Source organism: Scyliorhinus canicula, chromosome 2 (assembly GCF_902713615.1).
Source record: "Scyliorhinus canicula chromosome 2, sScyCan1.1, whole genome shotgun sequence".
NCBI classification, from domain to species: Eukaryota; Metazoa; Chordata; class Chondrichthyes; order Carcharhiniformes; family Scyliorhinidae; genus Scyliorhinus; species Scyliorhinus canicula.
The window spans coordinates 187,679,314-187,700,189 of record NC_052147.1 but is presented as its reverse complement, the minus strand read 5'-3'; the positions used below and the strand labels follow the sequence as shown (position 1 = coordinate 187,700,189).

At 48.0% G+C, this 20,876-nt stretch overlaps 1 protein-coding gene across 1 annotated transcript in view; it reads left to right on the top strand.

The window, feature by feature from the left end:
• Nucleotides 1–20,876, top strand: part of itgav (integrin, alpha V) — a 200,121-nt gene that overhangs the window by 152,161 nt on the left and 27,084 nt on the right. The window contains exons 23-26 of the mRNA XM_038789214.1: nt 5,911–5,991; nt 13,146–13,245; nt 14,586–14,744; nt 16,170–16,277. Of these exons, the coding sequence (XP_038645142.1) occupies nt 5,911–5,991; nt 13,146–13,245; nt 14,586–14,744; nt 16,170–16,277 (448 nt within the window). The remainder of the gene's footprint in view (nt 1–5,910; nt 5,992–13,145; nt 13,246–14,585; nt 14,745–16,169; nt 16,278–20,876) is intronic.

The following is a 20,876-nucleotide window of genomic DNA, read 5'->3' as shown; positions in this document are numbered from 1 at the left end:
CCTCTCCCGCGATTTTAACAGCCTTGTCAAGCTTTCGTTTCTTGTTTAAGCGCAACGCAGCCATTAAATCGCGCCCTTTTATATTAATTTCCAGAATGGAGACAATGTGATACAAGGGATCCTAAAGGAGAGAACTTTCGTGGATTTAATATAAGTTCTTAAAAGAAATTGTCATGTTGAAAATAAAGCGGTGAACGACAACAAATCCCCAGGACCAGATGTTTTATACCTAAAAGATTTAATGAGTGCAGAGAAAGTTTACCAAGCTGATTCCTGGTTGGCGGGACTGCTGAAACGAGGAGAGACTAAATCGGTTGGGATTATATTCATTGAAGTTTAGAAGATGAGAGGGATCTCATAGAAACTTATGAAATTCTAATAATAATAATAATCGCTTATTGTTATAAGTAGGCTTCAATGAAGTCATTGTGAAAAGCCCCTAGTCGTCACATTCCAGAGCCTTTTCGGGGAGGCCGGTACGGGAATTGAACCCGCTCTGCTGCCTTGTTCTGCATTACAAGCCAGCTATTTAGCCCAGTGTGCTAAACCAGGATTAGACAGGGTAGATTCAGAAAGAATGTTCCCGACGGTGGGGGAGTCCAGAACTAGGAGCCTTGGTTTGAGAATAAGTGGTAAATCTTTTAGGACTGAGGTGAGGAGAAATTTCTTCACCCAAAGAGTGGTGAATCTGTGGAATTCGCTACTACCCAAAGTAGTTGAGGCCAAAACATTGTGTAATTTCAAGAAGGAATTAGATCTTGCTCTTGGGGTTAAAGGGATCAAGGAAAATGGGGGGAAGGCAGGCTCAGGGTATTGAACTTGATGATCAGCCATGATCGTAATAAATGGTGAAGGAGGCTCGTGGGGCCGAATGGCCTCCTCCTGCTTCTATTTTCTGTGCTTTTATATGTTTCTATGACACTACAACTGCATCAGCCACATTTCCCCAAAATCTTCTGGATTCAGCGTTCCGCCTTTGAATCGGAAAATAACAAACTATATATGAAGTGTGGGAGGGATGGAGAAACCAAACTACAGACCTGGGGCGAAATTCTCCGAAGACCTGCGTGACGCCCATTTCCGGCGGGCAAAAGCGGTGTGCATGACTCCGGCGTCGGAGCCTTCTTTTAAGCCGGTAATATCCGTTCCCGAAAGGGCCAGCAGCGGACTGACGCGATACGCGCCAGTTTCACCCGCTGCAGAAATGGCGCGTTGAGAGAGAGAGAGGGGACCCGGCGTTGAGAGGAGAGGGGGGACCCGGCGTTGAGAGGAGAGGGGGGGACCCGGCGTTGAAAGGAGAGGGGGGGGACCCGGCGTTGAGAGGAGAGGGGGGGACCCGGCGTTGAGAGGAGAGGGGGGGGGGGGGACCCGGCGTTGAGAGGAGAGGGGGGGGGACCCGGCGTTGAGAGGAGAGGGGGGGGGGCCCGGCGTTGAGAGGAGAGGGGGGGGGGGGGGAACGACCCGGCGTTGAGAGGAGAGGGGGGGGACCCGGCGTTGAGAGGACAGGGGGGGGACCCGGCGTTGAGAGGAGAGGGGGGGGTACCCGGCGTTGAGAGGAGAGGGGGGGGACCCGGCGTTGAGAGGAGAGGGGGGAGACCCGGCGTTGAGAGGAGGGGGGGGGGCTGGCGTTGAGAGGAGAGGGGGGGGGGGGAGACCCGGCGTTGAGAGGAGAGGGGTGTGTGGACCCGGCGTTGAGAGGAGAGGGGGGGGGACCCGGTGTTGAGGAGAGGGGGGGGCGGGACCTGGCGTAGGGGAGGGGGCGGCGTTGAGAGGAGAAGGGGGGGGACCCGGCGTTGAGAGGAGAGGGGGGGTACCCGGCGTTGAGGGGGTGGACCCGGCGTTGAGAGGAGAGGGGGGGGAGACCCGGCGTTGAGGGGGGGGGGGGACCCGGCGTTGTGAGGGTGGTGGGTTGCGGCGATGAGGGGGGTGGGGTTGCGGCGTTGAGGGGGGGGGTTGCGGCGTTGAGGGGGGGTTGCGGCGATGAGGGGGGGTTGCGGCGATGAGGGGGGGTTGCGGCGATGAGGGGGGGTTGCGGCGATGAGGGGGGGTTGCGGCATTCAGAGGGGGGGTTGCGGCGTTGGAGGGGGGTAGGGGTGGTGGGGAGAGGGGTAGGGGTGGTGGGGAGGGGGTAGGGGTGGTGAGGGGGGTAGGGGTGGTGAGGTGGTGGGGCGTTGGAGAGGGTAGGGGTGGTGGGTGGGGGTTTGGGGTAGGGGGCAGCGGCGTGCAGAGAGGGGGGGCGACGGTGCGTTGGCCCCGGGCATCCGTCGCCCCCCCCCTCTGCACGCCGCTGCCCCCTACTCCAACCCCCATCCTACCCCCCCTACCCTCTCCAACGCCCCTACCACCTCACCACCCCTACCTCCCTCCAACGCCCCTACCCCCCTCACGACCCCTACCCCCCAACCACCCCTACCCCCCTAACCACCCCTACCCCCCACCCACCCCCCCCCCTCAACGCCGGGTCTCCCCCCCTCTCCTCTCAACGCCGGGTCCCCCCCTCAACGCCGGGTACCTACCTCTCCTCTCAACGCCGGGTCCCCCCCCTTCTCCTCTCAACGCACCGTTGCCCCCACCCCCTTCCAACGCCGCTACCCCCCTCCAACGCCCCTACCCCCTCACCACCCCTACCTCCCTCCAACGCCCCTACCCCCCTCACCACCCCTACCCCCTAACCACCCCTACCCCCTAACCACCCCTACCCCCTAACCACCCCTACCCCCTCCAACGCCCCTACCCCGCTCACCACCCCTACCCCGCTCACCACCCCCTACCCCCCTCACCACCACCCCTACCGCCCCTCCCCACCACCCCTACCCCCCTCCCCACCACCCCTACCCCGCTCCCCACCACCCCTACTCCAACCCCCATCCTACCCCCCCCCACCCTCTCCAACACCCCTACCACCTCACCACCCCTACCTCCCTCCAACGCCCCTACCCCCCCCACCACCCCTACCTCCCTAACCACCCCTACCTCCCTAACCACCCCTACCCCCCTAACCACCCCTACCCCCCTAACCACCCCTACCCCCCTAACCACCCCTACCCCCCTAACCACCCCTACCCCCCTAACCACCCCTACCCCCTAACCACCCCTACCCCCTAACCACCCCTACCCCCTAACCACCCCTACCCCCTCCAACACCCCTACCCCCCTCCCCACCACCCCTACCCCCCCTCCCCACCACCCCTACCCCCCCTCCCCACCACCCCTACCACCCCCTCCCCACCACCCCTACCCCCCTCCCCACCACCCCTACCCCCCTCCCCACCACCCCTACCCCCCTCCCCACCACCCCTACCCCCCTCCCCACCACCCCTACCCCCCTCCAACGCCGCCCGCCCATCTCTCTCAACGCCGGTACCCCCCCTCTCTCAACGCTGCACCCCCCCTCTCATCGCCGCAATCCCCCCCCTCAACTCCGCAACCCCCCCCCCCAAACGCCGGGACGCGCTCTCTCTCCCCCCCTCCCCCCCCCCAAACGCCGGGACACTCTCTCTCCCCCCCTCTCCCCCCCCCCCCCCCGCCCAAACGCCGGGACACTCTCTCTCCCCCCCTCTCCCCCCCCCACCCAAACGCCGGGACACTCTCTCTCTTCACCCCCCCAAACGCCGGGACACTCTCTCTCTCCCCCCCCCCCCACCACCCCCCCAAACGCCCCCCACACAAACGCCGGGGCACTCTCCTCCTCCTCCTCCTCTCCCCCCCCCCCCCCGTGCAGAGAGGGGGGGCGACGGATGCCCGGGGCCAACGCACCGTCGCCCCCCCCTCTGCACGCCGCTGCCCCCTACTCCAACCCCCATTCCACCCCCCTCCAACACCGCTACCCCCCTCCAACGCCCCTACCCCCTCACCACCCCTACCTCCCTCCAACGCCCTACCCCCCTCACCACCCCTACCCCCAACCACCCCTACCCCCTAACCACCCCTACCCTCTCCAACGCCCCTACCCCCCTCACCACCACCCCTACCCCCCTCACCACCACCCCTACCCCCCTCACCACCACCCCTACCCCCCTCCCCACCACCCCTACCCCCCTCCCCACCACCACTACCCCCCTCCCCACCACCCCTACCCTCCTCCAACGCCGGTACCCCCCCTCTCTCTCAACGCCGCAACCCCCCTTTCATCGCCGCAACCCCCCCCCCTCAATGCCGCAAACCCCCCCCTCAATGCCGCAAATCCCCCCCCAAACGCCGGGACACTCTCTCTCCCCCCCCCCCCCCCCAAACGCCGGGACACTCTCTCTCTTCCCCCCCCCCCCCCCAAACGCCGGGACACTCTCTCTCTCTTCCCCCCCCCCCCCCAAACGCCGGGACACTCTCTCTCTCCCCCCCCCCCCCCCACCCCCCCAGCACTCGCCCTAGGTCACTGAACGGCGTCAACCATCATCAATGGTTGACGCCGTTTTAAAGCTACTTCGTTTTTCAGCCCATCCGGCCCGGAGATTTGTTGAAAGTAAAAAAATCAATGACATCCCGCCGGCGCCAGCTGTTTTCAGAGGCTGCCGGCGGGATTTGCACAACGTCGGTTTTTGGCCGCTCGGAGAATTAAAAACCCGGCGGGAGCGGGAATAACGCTGCCGCCGGCCGATTCTCCGACCCTGCGTGGGGTCGGAGAATTTCGCCCCTGTAAATTTTACATCAGCTGTGAAGAAGTTACTATAATCTAGCAGAAGAGACAGTGACAGCACTTGAGCAAGGACAAGGCGCTCAAGCAGTCATGAACTTGTGAAAGTGATACCATGTCTGACTAATTACCTGATTTTTCTCTTCAAGAGGTCATCAGGATGGATGGGGTTAAGGATGAGTCTTTAGATGGTGTCCTTATAAACTTGGAAGGCATCGGGTGAGGTTTTACACAAGAGTTTATGGCAAAAATGAGAATGTATGGAATTGATTGGGATAAAGGATTCATTCTCTGACTGGTATGATATGACAAGGTGTATTCGGCTGCTTCAGCTTCAGCTTCAAATTGCTGACCTGGATAAAGGAACATAATTGTACATCCAATTTTGCAAATGCCACCAAGTTAGGAGGTACACCAACTTGTGGAGATGGGTGAAGAAGGTTACACGTCACATAGATTAAGTGAGTAGGCAAACTATGACAAATGGACTACAAAGTGGGGAAATATAAGGTCATTACTTTGGATCTAAAAAAGAGAATTTGGAATATTTTCATAGTGGTGAGAGATTGAAGTTGTCCACATATACATCATCAAAAGCTAATAAATGCATGGGTCCAAGCAGTAATCAAAATGACTGATGGAATGTTGGCCTTTGTGAAGGGAGTTGTAAAATGCAAGTGATGCTTCAGTCATACAGACTCTTGGGTCAGACCTCATCTGGAATACTGCACTCAGGTTTATTGTGTCAGGAGCTAAAGGGTTAAATTATGCCATCCAGTTATATAAACTTGTCTTGGATTCCTTTGAGTTTAGGAAGTAGGAATGTCATTTAAATAGCGTATTTAAATGATTTAAGGATTCAATTGAATAGATGCAGATAAATTATTTTATCTGCTGGGCGTAATTCAGAACAACTAGTCATTATCTTAAAATTAGAGCTAAGCCCTTAAGGAATTAAAGCAGGGTCCACATTTTCACACACAAGGTAGTGAAAACCTAGAACTTATCCCTCCAAAAGACTGTGGAAATTTCAATCGAAATTTTCAAAATTGATGTCAAACTTTATTGGGTGAGGGCATCAACTGATGTAGAAGAAAGATGTTCTACCAGAGAGAAACCAGGTTCTAGTTGAGTGGCAGAATAGACTTGATGAATTGAATGGCTTATTCCTGTTCCTAACTTCCCAGAAAAGTGTCAAAACATCGCATCGCAAACACCATGACTTAGCCTGTTTATTGTTTCCTGCAGTTCATCACTATTTTTGTGCATTTAAATCGCAGTACCAACACACACAATGCAACGAGTGAGGTGGTTTCCTACACAGTCGACATTACTGTCCTAGCTCAAGTTGACATCCGAGGGTAAGTACTGAAAATTCAAACACAGACCTAAAAGTGCATTTAGACTAAATGCTATAATGTTTGATTCAAAGTTGTTCTCAAAGTTTGGGAGTAAACGATCTATGAAATAATTCATAAAGAATTAACAAAACTTTGTGCAATAATAGAATCACCTTGGAAGAAGCTGGATAGTAGCTTCCTGAAGCAGAGATTATAAAACTAATCTTCAGTCAGAATTCAAAAATGCATGATAGAAAATAGGCCACAAATCATACATCCCCGTTTATGTGATGTATCAAGTGTTTGAGTAGGGGGTGGTGCGTAGTGGTTAGTTTGCTTGTCACCTCATGCTTTCAGCTCTTGCCAATGGCTCGCATTATAAAGTATAAAGAGAGCTGTAATATCCCACATGGGAATACAGGGTGGGAATGCTAGTCTATCCCTTGCTCCTTGCGGAGTGCGAGCTCTCCCCCTAGGGGCAGAGTAGCCCATTTACCCAGTGTATATAAGGTCGGTCAGTAAGGCACTGACCAGAGAGAAACCTGGTATGGGTCTACTGGGAAGTGTACATATCTAATTTTTACTAAGTGTGGATTCCCCGTGGCCTTCTTAAAAGAGCAAAGTACATAAGCCTCTCTCATCAGCACATAGCCTTTTCATCAGCAAGCCCTATGTAGCACGTCTGTTACAACATAAGTAAACTGGATACCTCGTGTGCACAGACTATAAACTGAAAAGGACTTGGAAGAGGCCTAACTCCAGAGATGTGCATACAGGCCCACTGGTGTAATGTTACACCCTAGTGCCCATAAACCAGATTCCCAGTTATGCATTAATTGCTCCAGTAGAGAAGAATTCTGAGGAAGTAAACCCTGTTGAAAACTGGAGCAATGTAGGCCAAAATCTTTCATCTATCAGATAACTTTTTGGCAATTCCTGCAGCAGAGCTGGTACCAAACATTTCTGGCCTCCTTCTTTCCTTTGGCCAATATCAGCAAAACAAAGAGGGGAGCCCTGATGTTGGGAAGCTCACAGTCTGCAAACCATGATTCCATGAAGATGACACACTTTTTGTTGTTTACACTGGCAGAACATGGGGCGAAACAATTACCGGTTATAAACTCTCACTCGATTTGCATGGAGCCAAAGTGCTGGGGTTACTTCCAATGGTGGGAGAGGTCATTGCATACATCGGATAGCCACTGTCTTCCTCAAGCTGGACAGCCCTCAATCAGTTAGATGCTGCCCTAGCACAGCCTATTTGTTTCAATGGGAGCAAGAGATAACTCAATGAGAGTCATATCTTGACAGATAGGTAACTGACATATGCACAAGACAAGACAAACTCAGTAAAGAAGACTGGCCGGGATTCTCCGGCGACTGGAGAATCGGCACCAATGGCGCCTGCGCGGTTGCCGCGTTCGATGGGCCGAATGCCCGCCGGCGTTGTTCGCTTGTGGTCCTACCCGGTGGGACCTCGGCATTCTGGCTGCGGGGGTCCTGGAGGGAGGGCAGGAGGGATCCAACTCCAGGGAGGGCCTCCACAGTGGCCAGGCCTGCGATCGGGGCTACCTATCGGCGGGCAGGCTAATTCCAGGGGGGGGGGGCAATGTTCCTCCGCGCTGGGCCCCTGTTGGGCTCCACCACGTTGCGTGGGGGCCGGTGCGGTTCCGCACATGCGCGTGGGTTGCCGTCTCTTCGCCGGCCCCCATGCAACATGGCGGAGCCCTACAGGGGCCCGGCGTGGAGGAACATAGGCCTCCCCCAGAATTAGCAGCGGTGGTGCGCATGCACAGATCTGTGATGGCCGTGCTGGGGCGCATATCGGCAGCTGGAGCTGCGTGAAGCGTGCTGGCCCCTTGTACGGCACAGGATCGCTGCTCCTAGTGGCCGGATGACGCCGCCGTAAAACACTCCGGCGTTTATGGCGGCGTCAACCCCCATTGTCGGAGAATCCCGTCCACTGTCTTTCGCATCACAAGCAGGAAGGGAAGGACCATGGCCAGGATTCTCCGCCGGGGTCATTTCTCCGTTATGCTGGCGTCCGGGGGTTTCCTGAAGGTGTGGGGCTGCCCCACAATGGGAAACCCCATTGACCGGCTGGCGTAACGGAGAATCTCGCCGGCGGGTCGGGGCTGAAAAGTGGCGTGACGAAGAATCCCATCCCATGTATCCTAGCCTTACCAACTGCCTTCTGCAGTTTGATGATGCAGGAAAGACAGCTGTGATCAACAAAGAACTTAAGACTCACAGTGGATATTGATGCATGCAGCCACCGAGGCTTGCTCACAGTGGCGTCCTAAAAGAGAAATATGACACGTTCTTATGGAAGGCGAAACTTAACATGCAATACATGAACATGGGTTGATGGTTTAAAAAAACACACTCTACTCATGATGATTGAGCCTCCCCGCCCTATCCCCAGATTCAAAGAAACTTCTTGCGCTTTGCTTATCAAAAAGCATGGGTGGACGCTGTTAGCCTTATATGTACATATGCCCCTACACTTAGCTCCACCCTAGATATCAAGGATCAATTCTGTGAGGCACTTGATGTTACCATCAGATGAATTCCTAGCACCAAGGGACTTGCCTTGCAGGGGATTTCAATGTGAGGGTGGGTACTGACTACGAAGCTAGGCCAACATGCTTAGGGCACCAGGGAATTGGCAAGTTGAACGAAAATGGACAGAGGTCACTGGATTGATGCTGCTATCATGAATTCTGTGTGATAAACAACTATTTTCAGACTAAATCATGCCACAAGGTGTCATAGAACATAGAACAGCACAGAACAGGCCCTTCGGCCCTCAATGTTGTGCCGAGCAATGATCACCCTACTCAAACCCACGTATCCACCCTATACCCGTAACCCAACACACCCCCCCCCCCCCAACCTTACTTTTAAGGACACTACGGGCAATTTAGCATGGCCAATCCACCTAACCCGCACATCTTTGGACTGTGGGAGGAAACCGGAGCACCCGGAGGAAACCCACGCACACACGGGGAGGACGTGCAGACTCCGCACAGATAGTGACCCAGCCGGGAATTTAAACCTGGGACCCTGGAGCTGTGAAGCATTTATGCTAACCGCCATGCTACCGTGCTGCCCTGTGTGTCCTACCGTGTGTCCTAGAGACAACTGAGATTGTGCCACTAGCACCAGATAGATTGTATCGCCACTAGATGTACCATGTTCAACAGTGTCCTCATCCATCATATCTATCACAGTATTGACTGTGGCACTGATCGCTTCCTGGTGTGTAGCAACATCAGACTTCAGCCAAGGAAACTATACCACTCCAAACAAAAAAGATCATCCTTGGATCAACACTTGCCATAGCAGACATGTAGAAAGGATAAAGGAGTTCCTTACCATCCTTGATTAGGCTCTTTCGGACAACAGTGTGCAGGGCCACCGCGTGGTGTCAAAATGAGATCATCTGTGCTCGCTAAGTATGGGAAAGGAGATCAGTGGAATGTCGATTGAGGCTTATTGGGCTGAAATAGTCAGTTATTGCATCCAAAAGGAAAGCCCTCCTGAACTACAAGCAAGTCCCCAACAAACAATATCTAGAGGTTCTGAGCTGTCAGAATCAAATCTTGGCCGATAGCACAGCACTATGCCAGTCAATACTGGTTGAAACACTGCAACAATACACGATCTGGGGCTGAATCTGGGGATGCTAGAGAGATATCTGATGGATTCAAGAAAGCAATAGGCCTAGCACAACCAAATGAGCTCCCTTGAAGACGACCAGGATGATCACTGAACCTAGCAAACAGATAGAAAGGTGTGTCATGCATTGCTCTACTAAGTAGGGAATGTTGTCACTGAAGAAATGTATTATTAATCAAATGTGTGCCCTTAGGCATGCCTTCACTAGTTATTGGAAGATACATTGGATGTCCATCATGATTTGCTATCAGTTCCAAAGACAAACAATAATATTGCCAGACCAGTTTATACACAATTAAAATACATGATTGCATTCGCTTTTGGACAAAATAATGTATGGATGCACAACAACATATCAAGAGTACTAGAAACAGGGTGGCACGGTGGCGCAGTGGTTAGCACTGCTGAGGACGCGGGATCGATCCTGGCCCCGGGTCACTGTCCGTGTGGAGTTTGCATATTCTTCCTGTGTTTGCGTGGGTCTCACCTCCACAACCCAAAACGATGTGCAGAGTAGGTGAATTGGCCATGCTAAATTGTCCCTTAATTGGAAAAAAAGAATTGGGTACACTAAATTTATTTTTTAAAAACAGTACTAAAAACAGCATAATAAAAAAATAATTTCACAAAAGGCTAATATGCTTTGTTAGAATTATTTCTTTAATCTTAATAAGCAACAGGGCTTTGAATAAAATAGCAAAATTTGTTTCTTAGTGGACATTTAAGATGAAATATCAGATATGGGGCGGGATCTCCATTTGAGAGACCATGTCCCCTCAACGGAACTGAATTGCAACCAGTTTACGATCCCTCTGTGAGCGCAAACCAGCCATCAATTCAATGTTCCATGGCAGGCGGCCCAATAGTGAGGTCCTGTGGCTGGCCACCCCACCCACCACCCTGGCATTGCACAGCAGCCCCCCACCCCCTGGAGTTCCTGGATGCCCCCTATCCCTAAGTACGGGATTGATCCGGCCCACCCCACCCCCTTCCCCCAAACAGGGGCCACTGTAATAGGGAGACCTCCCACCCCCCACCCCCCCAAAACACACACAGGGACCCCTTTAATAGGGGACCCTCACAGGGTCCCATGTAATAGGGGTTCCCCCGTAGGGGCCCCCATAATGGGGAGAACCCCCAATGGATCCCTGTAGGGGGTTCCCCCCACAATGAACTCCTCCCTCCCCTCTTCCCCCTCCCAGAAAAGAGATCCCTGTCTGAAGCTAGAGAGCAGTCCAGACATGGGCAGTGAGAAGAATTATTGTTGCAACACTTACCTTGCAGATCCACATATCCATTTATGGAAGGAGAGCAGCTGTGACCTGCGTCTGGTTCCCACAGATCCATTAGCTACAAGCCATACTTAGCTTTCTAGTAGTGGTCTGTGATTGACAGCTTCCACAATCCATCTGCAGCTTCTATTCATCCATCTCCCTTTACGGTTCGATGGCCTAAGTGGTGAAACCCCAAAGTTTGTAAACATTGACCACATAAAAGAGATGTAGGTGCATTCCAAGCACTAAGTGCATTCCAATCACTCAAGCTTGTGATTTCACTGCACTTACTTCTCTTGGATGTGGTGAATGTTTACAAACATTGGGGTTTCACCACTAAGGCTGCTGACCTGAATCAGGACAGATTCCCCATGATGTGCATCTGATCAACAGAACCTGCCAGAGGTGCACAAGCGAGTACAGCCCCAGGGGAGTACAGCCCCCAGGGGAGGTCATGTCCAGGCACTGCCTCATGTTAGAGATGGGTTCCGTGGGGGGAGGTGCTGGGCGTTTTGTGGTGGAAGAGGTTCCGTTTCCATGGGGATTCTTTTTCTATTTTTTTTACACCAGAGCGCCCTTTAATAATGACACCCCAATCTTTTGAGAGCCACATTTGCTGGGAGTCCGCCCCACTGGCATGGCATTGTGGGTCTGTCTCCTTTTTTTTGAATGGGTGTCAAAAAATCTTGTGGGAAGAGCTGGCAATGCAGCCCTTTTTTTCCCGCCTGAGTTGACACTTATTCACAAGAATCGGAAAATTCCGCGCAGGATGACTACATACTCCTAATGGCTCAAAATGTAATAAAAATAATAATTTCTGTTGAACTGTACATATACCACAACTCCTGATCTGTCCCCAGCTATCAAAAGGTACTTTGTACCCCGTCATGACTCCTCAGTTTTCTAACTGAGGAATAAGCAATTCCATTTGGCCCTCCTCTTTGTTTCCTGTTTATTCCCTTATTTCTCCTTTATTTTATTATTGCTAGTACCATTTTGATCCATGGATGAGTAATGGACCTGAGACTTTAATGCAGCCGGTATCTTTAAGTCGAGCAGAAGAAATGCCCTGTATATTTAAATCAAGTCGGAAGAATCCAAAAAGCACAGGTGAAGACTCACTTTGATTGACTTGGCTGGTGGCCAATTAATTGGCTCAAATGCCTGTGCCCTGCTCGGTGGCCAATGGCGTTTGGTTCTGGTCCCGCTGACCTGTTTTTCTGTGTCACAAGGCTGGATTTAGTTTCACTTTGGTTCTGAAGCCAGGATGGAGGAGTTCTAACTTTCTCTCTCTCAGATATGATGAATTTGCTCTAGAAATCCAGTGTAGGAGTTCTCCAATAAAGGTTAAAGTGCAAGGAGAGACCAGACTCTTCTCTCTAAGAACAGGCTGATGTGTATCCAGAGGTCTCTCCTGGAAAAGCTGTGAGTAAGATATACTGCTGAGCCGCAAAGCATATGCTGGATTCCAGAGACTAATCCACACTCATACTCTGAAGGAAATGCACTAAAGGACTCATTCGCTGAAGCAAGGACCCTTGTCCCTTCACCTTAATTCGTATTATTTTTCCACCGTTCCCCTCTCTGTGTTTGTCTGTCTTATGTGTGGGGGTAGAGGATGGGGCAGTTAAAGAGGAGTCGGGTATTAGCGTGAAGTAAGCAGCTGTGTTTACTGTATATTTCATATTCGTTCTTGTTCTAAAGAAATCACTCATTATGTTTCAACTTACACACATTGTGACTATAATTATTGGGCAGCCAAGGGCCAAAGATATTGGAAATTTCTATGAGATTTATTGATTGATTCACTTCTGTTTTGGCTCCAGGGCATGTGGGACTGGAATTGACTGCGCACTTGCACAGGGAGGTGTAACACATTTCAACACCATTTTTATTTTTTTACAAAACCTTGCATAAAGTTGCTTGACCAAAAAAGTTTCTACCAAGTATCCATACAAAAGTAGCTAATGCTGGTTAGGTACAATTGCTCTTTTAATTTGCTATTTTGTTGCAAAATATAAAAGTTCCCGTTCCGATCTAATCATTAGTGCTCCAAACAGAGGTATTGTACTGATAATGCTGTAAGAGTAGGGGGCAAGATTTTATTTTTGCCAATGATTGCAGATCGTGGAACTCAGTGCTATGTTCTTTCCCAGTTTGCGTTTATTTTTTTTATTCCCTGGTCTTAGACTAATTTCTGTTTTAAAATTATTTTGCTAGGGTCTCTTCTCCTGACCAGCTGTTTTTACCTATTGCAAACTGGAAGGCAAACCCTGAGCGTGAAGAAGAAGTGGGTCCGCTGGTCATGCATGTCTATGAGGTTTGTATTGATTGACCTTTTTAGTTTGCCTTCTGCATTGCTACCTGAACTGCCTTGTCCTTCCTAATACTGAAATCATAACTTTATGTATCCTGGAAATTCTAACATGGTGCTAAAAATAAAAATGTGTTTTATTTTCCTGTATTTAATATTATATTTATCGTTATGATTTGTCATATTCATATTTACAACATTGAATATTTAATATGTATAGGCTTTAATCTAAATTTCAACTGCCATCACAGAACAAAAGACAGTAAACAGATATGTTTCCTATGGGTTAAAACCTGTGATATTTAAGATGTACAGGCTAACAGTGTACAGGAAAACATTTCATAGGAGTGATCTGTGTACTTTACGGTTTTTCAAATTAATCCTTGGGAAGCTAGGGAGTTGCTGGCAGGTTCAGTTTTTATTTCTCAGTTCTAGTTAGCCTGTGAAGATGGTGGTGGGTCATTGTCTTGGTGGGAAACGCTGGGGGAAATTTATTTACACATACAGTGAAAGTTTGTATAGATCCTTTATTATGTCTTTTTGCATAGAAGAAATTCTTTAACCTATTGGAATTACCGATTTGGGTGGTTTTGTATCCTTTGAGCACTGAGGTATCTTTTTCTATCTTAAAAAAAAAGTGGCCCAGGCCTTTGATTTAAAATGTTTTTTTCCAATTAAGGGGCAATTTAGCGTGGCCAATTCACCAACCCTGCACATCTTTGGATTGTGCGGGTGAGACGCGCGCAGACACGGGGAAAATGTGAAAACACACGGACAGTGACACGGGCCGGGATCGAACCTGGATTTTCGACGTCATGAGGCAGCAGTGCTAACCTCCATGCCGCCCTTTTTTAAAAATTTAATACATTTATTTTTATCATATGCAATGCTACATACATTATATAATAGCGGTGTAACCAGAGCGTTACACAAACTTGTCTTCAAAAATACAAATATCATCAACAAATCAGTGGGGACAAAATGTTGGGCGGGATTCTCCGGTACCCCAGCCATGTGTTTCTCGGTGGCGCACCGTTCACTGTGGTGGGATTCTCCCTTCCTGCTGCTTGTCAATAAGATTTCCCATTGAAGTCACCCCACGCCGCTGGGAAATCCATGGGCGTGGGTGCGCTGCCAACGGGAAAATAGAATCTCAACAACCAGAGAAAAGAGGGGAAAAATTAGCTACAGTACATGATATATCACCAATGGAGTATCAATAGTCTTGATTATATTGTACTGTTCTATGTTCTATGTTCTATGTTTTGCAGTTCTTCATAGTTACGTGGTTTCTAACTGTTTAATGGGAAAATTTAAAATGTTAATTTAAAATCTCTCTTTTAAAGATACGGAATAATGGACCAAGTGCATTCAGTAAAGCTATATTAGACCTACAGTGGCCGTACAGGTATAAGGAGGCTTATCTGTTGTACATAATGAACTACACGTCTGAAGGTCCTATGAACTGTACCTCCGATACAATTATCAACCCACTCAAATTAAAGGTGAATATTGCACTTTTAATGATCAATTCCCCGCGTGCCCTGCACATTTTAACGTGTTCTCAGAATCTGTTGATAAAATTAATGCACTGCACTAATTATAATGAAACGTGAGCGGTTTTAGGTGGGAAATTCCAGTATTTTGATCCAGTGCAATGAAGAAACAACAATATATGTCCAAGCCAAGAAGCAGTGTACCTTGGAGGTGATTAATGTTCCCACAACATTGCAGTTCTTATCTTCTTGGCAGTAGTGGTTGCAGAAGGGAACATTTCCATCATAAGTAACCTTGGGTGTTGCTGCATCTCATGTGGCAACCATGGTATGCTAGTGGTGGAAGGAATTGACATTGAGCCTGGTTGCAGGGATAAGGTAGCAAAACTGCCCTGTTCTGGATTGTGTCAAACTAAAGTGATTTTGAAAATGCATCATCTAGGTGATGGATGAGTATCCCATTGCATTCTTTACATAAGCCTTGGCTTTAAGGGGTCAGGAGGTGAACCATTTGTCACAGCAGTCAAGCCATCCCCTGCTCTTGTCACCAGTGTTGATTTGGCTAGTCCAGTTAAGCTTATGGAGACACTCAGGATATTGATAATGGGGGACTAGACAATGGTAGTGTCATTGAAGGTTAAAGTGAGTAGATAGAACATTATTTTGTTTGAGGTGGTTATTTCCTCCACTTGGGTAATATGAATGTTGGCTGCTGCTTGTCGATCCAAGTCTGACTGCTATCTTGCACATTCTGTAGGCTGACATGAGTTGCTTCATTATAGGAGAGTTGTAAATAGAATTGAATACGGGAACATCATCAGCAACGCCCCACTCTCATTCATATCATGAATTTGATGGTTGAGCTAAGTACAGTTCTCTGAGGGACCCCTGCAGTGATTACCCATGTGGCTGTGATCAATGGCTAGAATCACAGCCATTTTCCTTTATGTTATGTATGACTCCAGAGACTGGAGGGACTTGCTTTTGACCCTTGTTGATTTAAATTTTGCTGGTATTCCTTGGTGCCATACTTGGTCAAATGCTGCCATGATATCTAGGGTAGCCACTTATATTTCTCTTGCATTTAACTCTCGCATCCATTGGATCATGAGGTCTGGAGTGAGTATTCCTGGTCGAAAACAAATAGAGTATTTGTGAGTAAGGTTTTGGTGAACAGACATCACTTGCTGGCCCAATTGATAACTCCATATATCACTTTACTGATAATGGGGAGGAAGCAGATGGGATGGTTATTGACCACATTAAATTTACTTTTTTTCCTGAATTAATGAGATACATCTTGGCAATATCTCACATTGTTAGATAGATACCTGTGTCACAATTATATTACAATATATATAAAAGATAGTTATATATAATACTTAAGGAATGTTCCAATTACTATATTTTACTAATTTCATTATTTTGTTGCAGACTGAAGGTTCGACAGCCGACCAGACAACATCTCCAACTACAAGTCCAAAAAATAAGCATCATGTAAAACGCAGAGAGATAACTGAATCAGAAGGAATTGAGGCGCTGGTATGTCTCTAGATGCTGCTTCATATCCAGTGTAGTAATTTGAGGGTTTTGAGGTGTTTGTATCCATTATATTAATTAGACGGGACTGAGGTGCTGATATGTATCTGGTAAAGTAATTAGAGGAGATTGAGGTGTTTGTATCTAGTATATTAATTAGACGGGATTGAGGTGCTGCTGTGTATCCAGCAATTTAATTAGAGATGACTGAGGTCTTGCTATGTATCCAGCCTATTAACTGGTGGGACTGAGGTGCTGGTATGTGTCCAACGTTTTAACTAGGAGCATTGAGGTGCTGGTCTGTATCTAGTGTATTAACTAGGGGGATTGAGGTGCTGGTCTGTATCTAGCGTATTAACTAGGGGGATTGAGGTGCTGGTCTGTATCTCGCGTATTAACTAGTGGGATTGAGGTGCTGGTCTGTATCTAGCGTATTAACTAGGGGGGATTGAGGTGCTGGTCTGTATCTAGCGTATTAACTAGGGGGATTGAGGTGCTGGTCTGTATCTAGCGTATTAACTAGGGGGATTGAGGTGCTGGTCTGTATCTTGCGTATTAACTAGGGGGATTGAGGTGCTGGTCTGTATCTAGCGTATTAACTAGGGGGATTGAGGTGCTGGTCTGTATCTAGCGTATTAACTAGGGGGATTGAGGTGCTGGTCTGTATCTAGCGTATTAACTAGGTGGATTGAGGTGCTGTTCTGTATCTAGTGTATTAACTAGGGGGATTGAGGTGCTGGTCTGTATCTAGCGTATTAACTAGGGGGATTGAGGTGCTGGTCTGTATCTAGCGTATTAACTAGGGGGATTGAGGTGCTGGTCTGTATCCAGTGTAGTAATTAGAGGGATTGAGAGACTGCTGTGTATCCGGTATAGTAATTAGAGGGGATTGAGAGACTGCTGTGTATCCGGTATAGTAATTAGAGGGGATTGAGAGACTGCTATGTATCCGGTATAGTAATTAGAGGGATTGAGGTGCTGCTATTTATCCAACATATTGATTAGGGGGATTGAGGTGCTGCTGTGTATCCAGCATATTAATTAGAGGGGCTTGAGGTGCTGTTATGTATCTGGTATAGTAATTAGGGGCTGGTATCTGGTATAGTAATTAGGGGCTGGTTTAGCACACTGGGCTAAATCGCTGGTTTTTAAAGCAGACCAAGGCAGGCCAGCTGCACGGTTCAATTTGGGTACCAGCCTCCCCAAACAGGCGCCGGAATGTGGCGACTAGGGGCTTTTCACTAACTTCATTTGAAGCCTACTTGTGACAATAAGTGATTTTCATTTCATTTCATTAGAGGGGATTGAGTTGCTGGTATGTATCCGATATAGTAATTAGAGAGAATTGAGGTGCTGATATGTATCCAGTGTATTAATTAGGGGGATTGAAGTGCTCGTTTGTATACGGTATAGTAATTAGAAGGGATTGAGGTGCTGTTTTGCATCCAGCGTATTAGTTAGAGGGAATTGGGGTGCTTGTATGTATCTGGTATAATAATTAGAGGGGATTGAGTTGCTGCTATTTATCCAGCGTATCAATTAAGGGGGATTGAGGTGCTGCTATGTATCCGATACAGTCATTCGAGGGGATTTAGGTACTGTTGTAAATCCGGTATAGTAATTAGAGGGGACTGAGATGCTGCTATTTATCCAGCGCAATAATTAGGGGGATTGAGGTACTGGTATGTATCCGATATAGTAATTAGAGAGGATTGAGGGTCTGGTTTGCATCCGATATCGTAATTAGAAGGGATTGAGGGTCTGGTATGTATGCAATATCGTAATGAGAGAAAATTGAGGTGCTGGTATGTATCCGGTATAGTAATTAGAGAGGATTGAGGTGCTGCAATGAATCCAGCACATTAATTAGAGGGGATTGAGGTGCTGGTATGTATCCAGTAAATTAATTAGAGGGGATTGAGGTGCTGGTATGTATCCAGTGAATTAATTAGAGGGGATTGAGGTGCTGGTATGTATCCAGTGAATTAATTAGAGGGGATTGAGGTGCTGGTATGTATTCAGTGAATTAATTAGAGGGGATTTAGGTGCTAGTATGTATCCAGCGTATTAATTAGGAGGATTGAAGTGCTGCTATGTATCCATCGTATTAATTAGAGGGATTGAGGTGCTAGTATGTATCCCGTATAGTGATTAGAGAGGACTGAGGTGCTTCTATATATCCAGCATATGGGATTGAGGTGCTGGTATGTATCCGGTATAGTGATTAGAGAGGATTGAGGTGCTGCTATGTATCCAGTGTATTAATTAGGGGGATTGAGGTGTTTGTGTCAGTGTATTAATTAGAGGGGATTAAAGTACTGCTATGTATCCAGTGTATTGATCAGAGCGGATTGAGGTGCTGCTATGTAGCCAGTGTATTTATTAGAGCGGATTGAAGTGCTGCTTGTATCCAGTGTAGTAATTAAATGATTCTGTTTGTCACTACTTTTATGATCGGTATGTTGTCAGATGCATTTGGTCACTGTGCTGCCTGAGCAGTTGCTTGAACAGCATCATTTCCTAATATTTAATACACCATGTTATCTGTTATTTCCCATAAATACTGCCATGAGGATCTTTCAGTCAAAATCTTTGTTAGACTTCAGGATTTCCTGCTGTTTTGAGGGACATCCATGAGTGTCCGTGAACTTCTAATTGACATAAAAGACATCACTTTTTTGTTGGTGATTAATCAAAAAATAAATATTCATGTCCTGTCATTAAAATAGATCATTTTGCCTACGGCACCACTTTTGTTGCTGGTTGGAAGCAAACCACCATTATAATAGGGAACTGGGAGAAGATGTTACAAATTATAAAGTGAAAAAAGATAATTATAAGTGTGAAAGATATGGAGAGGTTGGAGGAGGAAATTCCAGAAGTTTAGGGCTTTGTAAATGCACAAAAATATTTGCCTCCATTTGAGGCTGTGTTTTCAGAAGCATCTTCAAGCATTTTGTTACAATCATTGAGAGATGGTAGAATGGCTCTTGGCTCTTTCCAGCCCTCAGTTGACTACAATAAGTATAAACATACATAGATATCAATCAGGAACAAGAATAGGCCATTTAACCCATTGAACCTGCTCTGCCATTCAGTAAGATCATGGCTGGTCTGATTGTAACCTCAACTCCATATTCCCACCTACACCCCTTTCTTATTAAGAATCTATCTACCTCTGCTTTAAAAATATCCAAATACTCAGCTTCTACTGCCTTTTGAGAAACACATCTGTCCTAAATGGGTGATCCTTTATTTTTTAACAGTGCGCCTTTTACTAGATTCTCCCACAATAAGAAACATTCTCTTCACATCGACCCTGTCAAGACCCCTTTGAATCTTGTATATTTCAATTGATGTCTTTTTCTCTTCTCCAGCGGATACAAGTCCAGCTGTCCCAGCTTTCCTCATAAGACAAATCTCACCACTGTCCTGTATAACTGAAGCAGTTATCCCTACTTTTGTATTCAATTCCCTTTGCATTAAATGATAACATTCTATTACCTTTCATAATTGCTATACCTAGCCTTTTGTGATTCATATAATCTGCAACTCCGAGCTCTGCAATGTCTTACCGTTCAGAAATATGTTTTTAATTTTCCTGCCAATATCAGAAATGTTACAATTTACCACATTATATTCCACTTGCCAGGTCTTTGCCCACCCACTTAACACTTTGTAGCCTCATTTGTAGCTGTGATTTCATAGGACCATAGAGTTCCCACAGTGCAGAAGGAGGCCATTTGGCCTATGGAGTCTGCACTAACCCTCCAAAAGTGTTATCTACCTCGGAACACTCCCCTGCCCTATCCCTGTAATGTCACCTAACCTACACATCTTAAGACTCTTAAGGGGAAATTTAGCATGGCCAATTCACCTAACCTGTACATCTTTGGACTGTGGGAGGAAACCGGAGCACCCAAGGCCAGAATTGAACCTGGGTCCCTGGCGCTGTGAGACAGCAGTGCTAACCACCATGTCATGCCTTCGTATTTGTCCTTATTTAAGTTTAAAATACTAGTACTTGACCCATTCTTCTCTCCCTCAAACTAAATGTAAGCTGTGTATCTTCACTTAGTTCATTAATTAATCCTATCTTGTTGCAGAATACCAGGTCTAATATGGCCTGCTCTCTCTCTGTTTGGTGCCAGAACCTGCTGTTCTAAGAAATTATTCTGAAAATATTCTATGAATTCCCCATTTAGTCTCTTTGACCATCTGATTGTCCCAGTCTATATGCAGATTAAAATGTCTCAAGATTATTGCCATACCTTTCTGACAAGCTCCCATTGTTTCTCCCTTTATACCTGCCATACAATGGGCTGGATTCTCCACAATTGGGGCTATGTCCCCACGCCAGCGTAAAAATGCTGATGCTTCACTCTTGACTTTCATTCAGAAAGTCCTGAGTGATTCTCTGACCTACAGGGTGCTGGCAGAGCCCCGGAGTACCCCTCGCAGCTCTGGCTGCGGATATGGAGCCCCAAACCTCCGGTCGGGAGTCCACGCACACGCACGGCGGCGGCCAGCAGCGGCCGCGCCATGCGCGATGGCGGACTCGGACCGCGAACCATCATCTAAAATATAGGCCCCCCCTGAGAT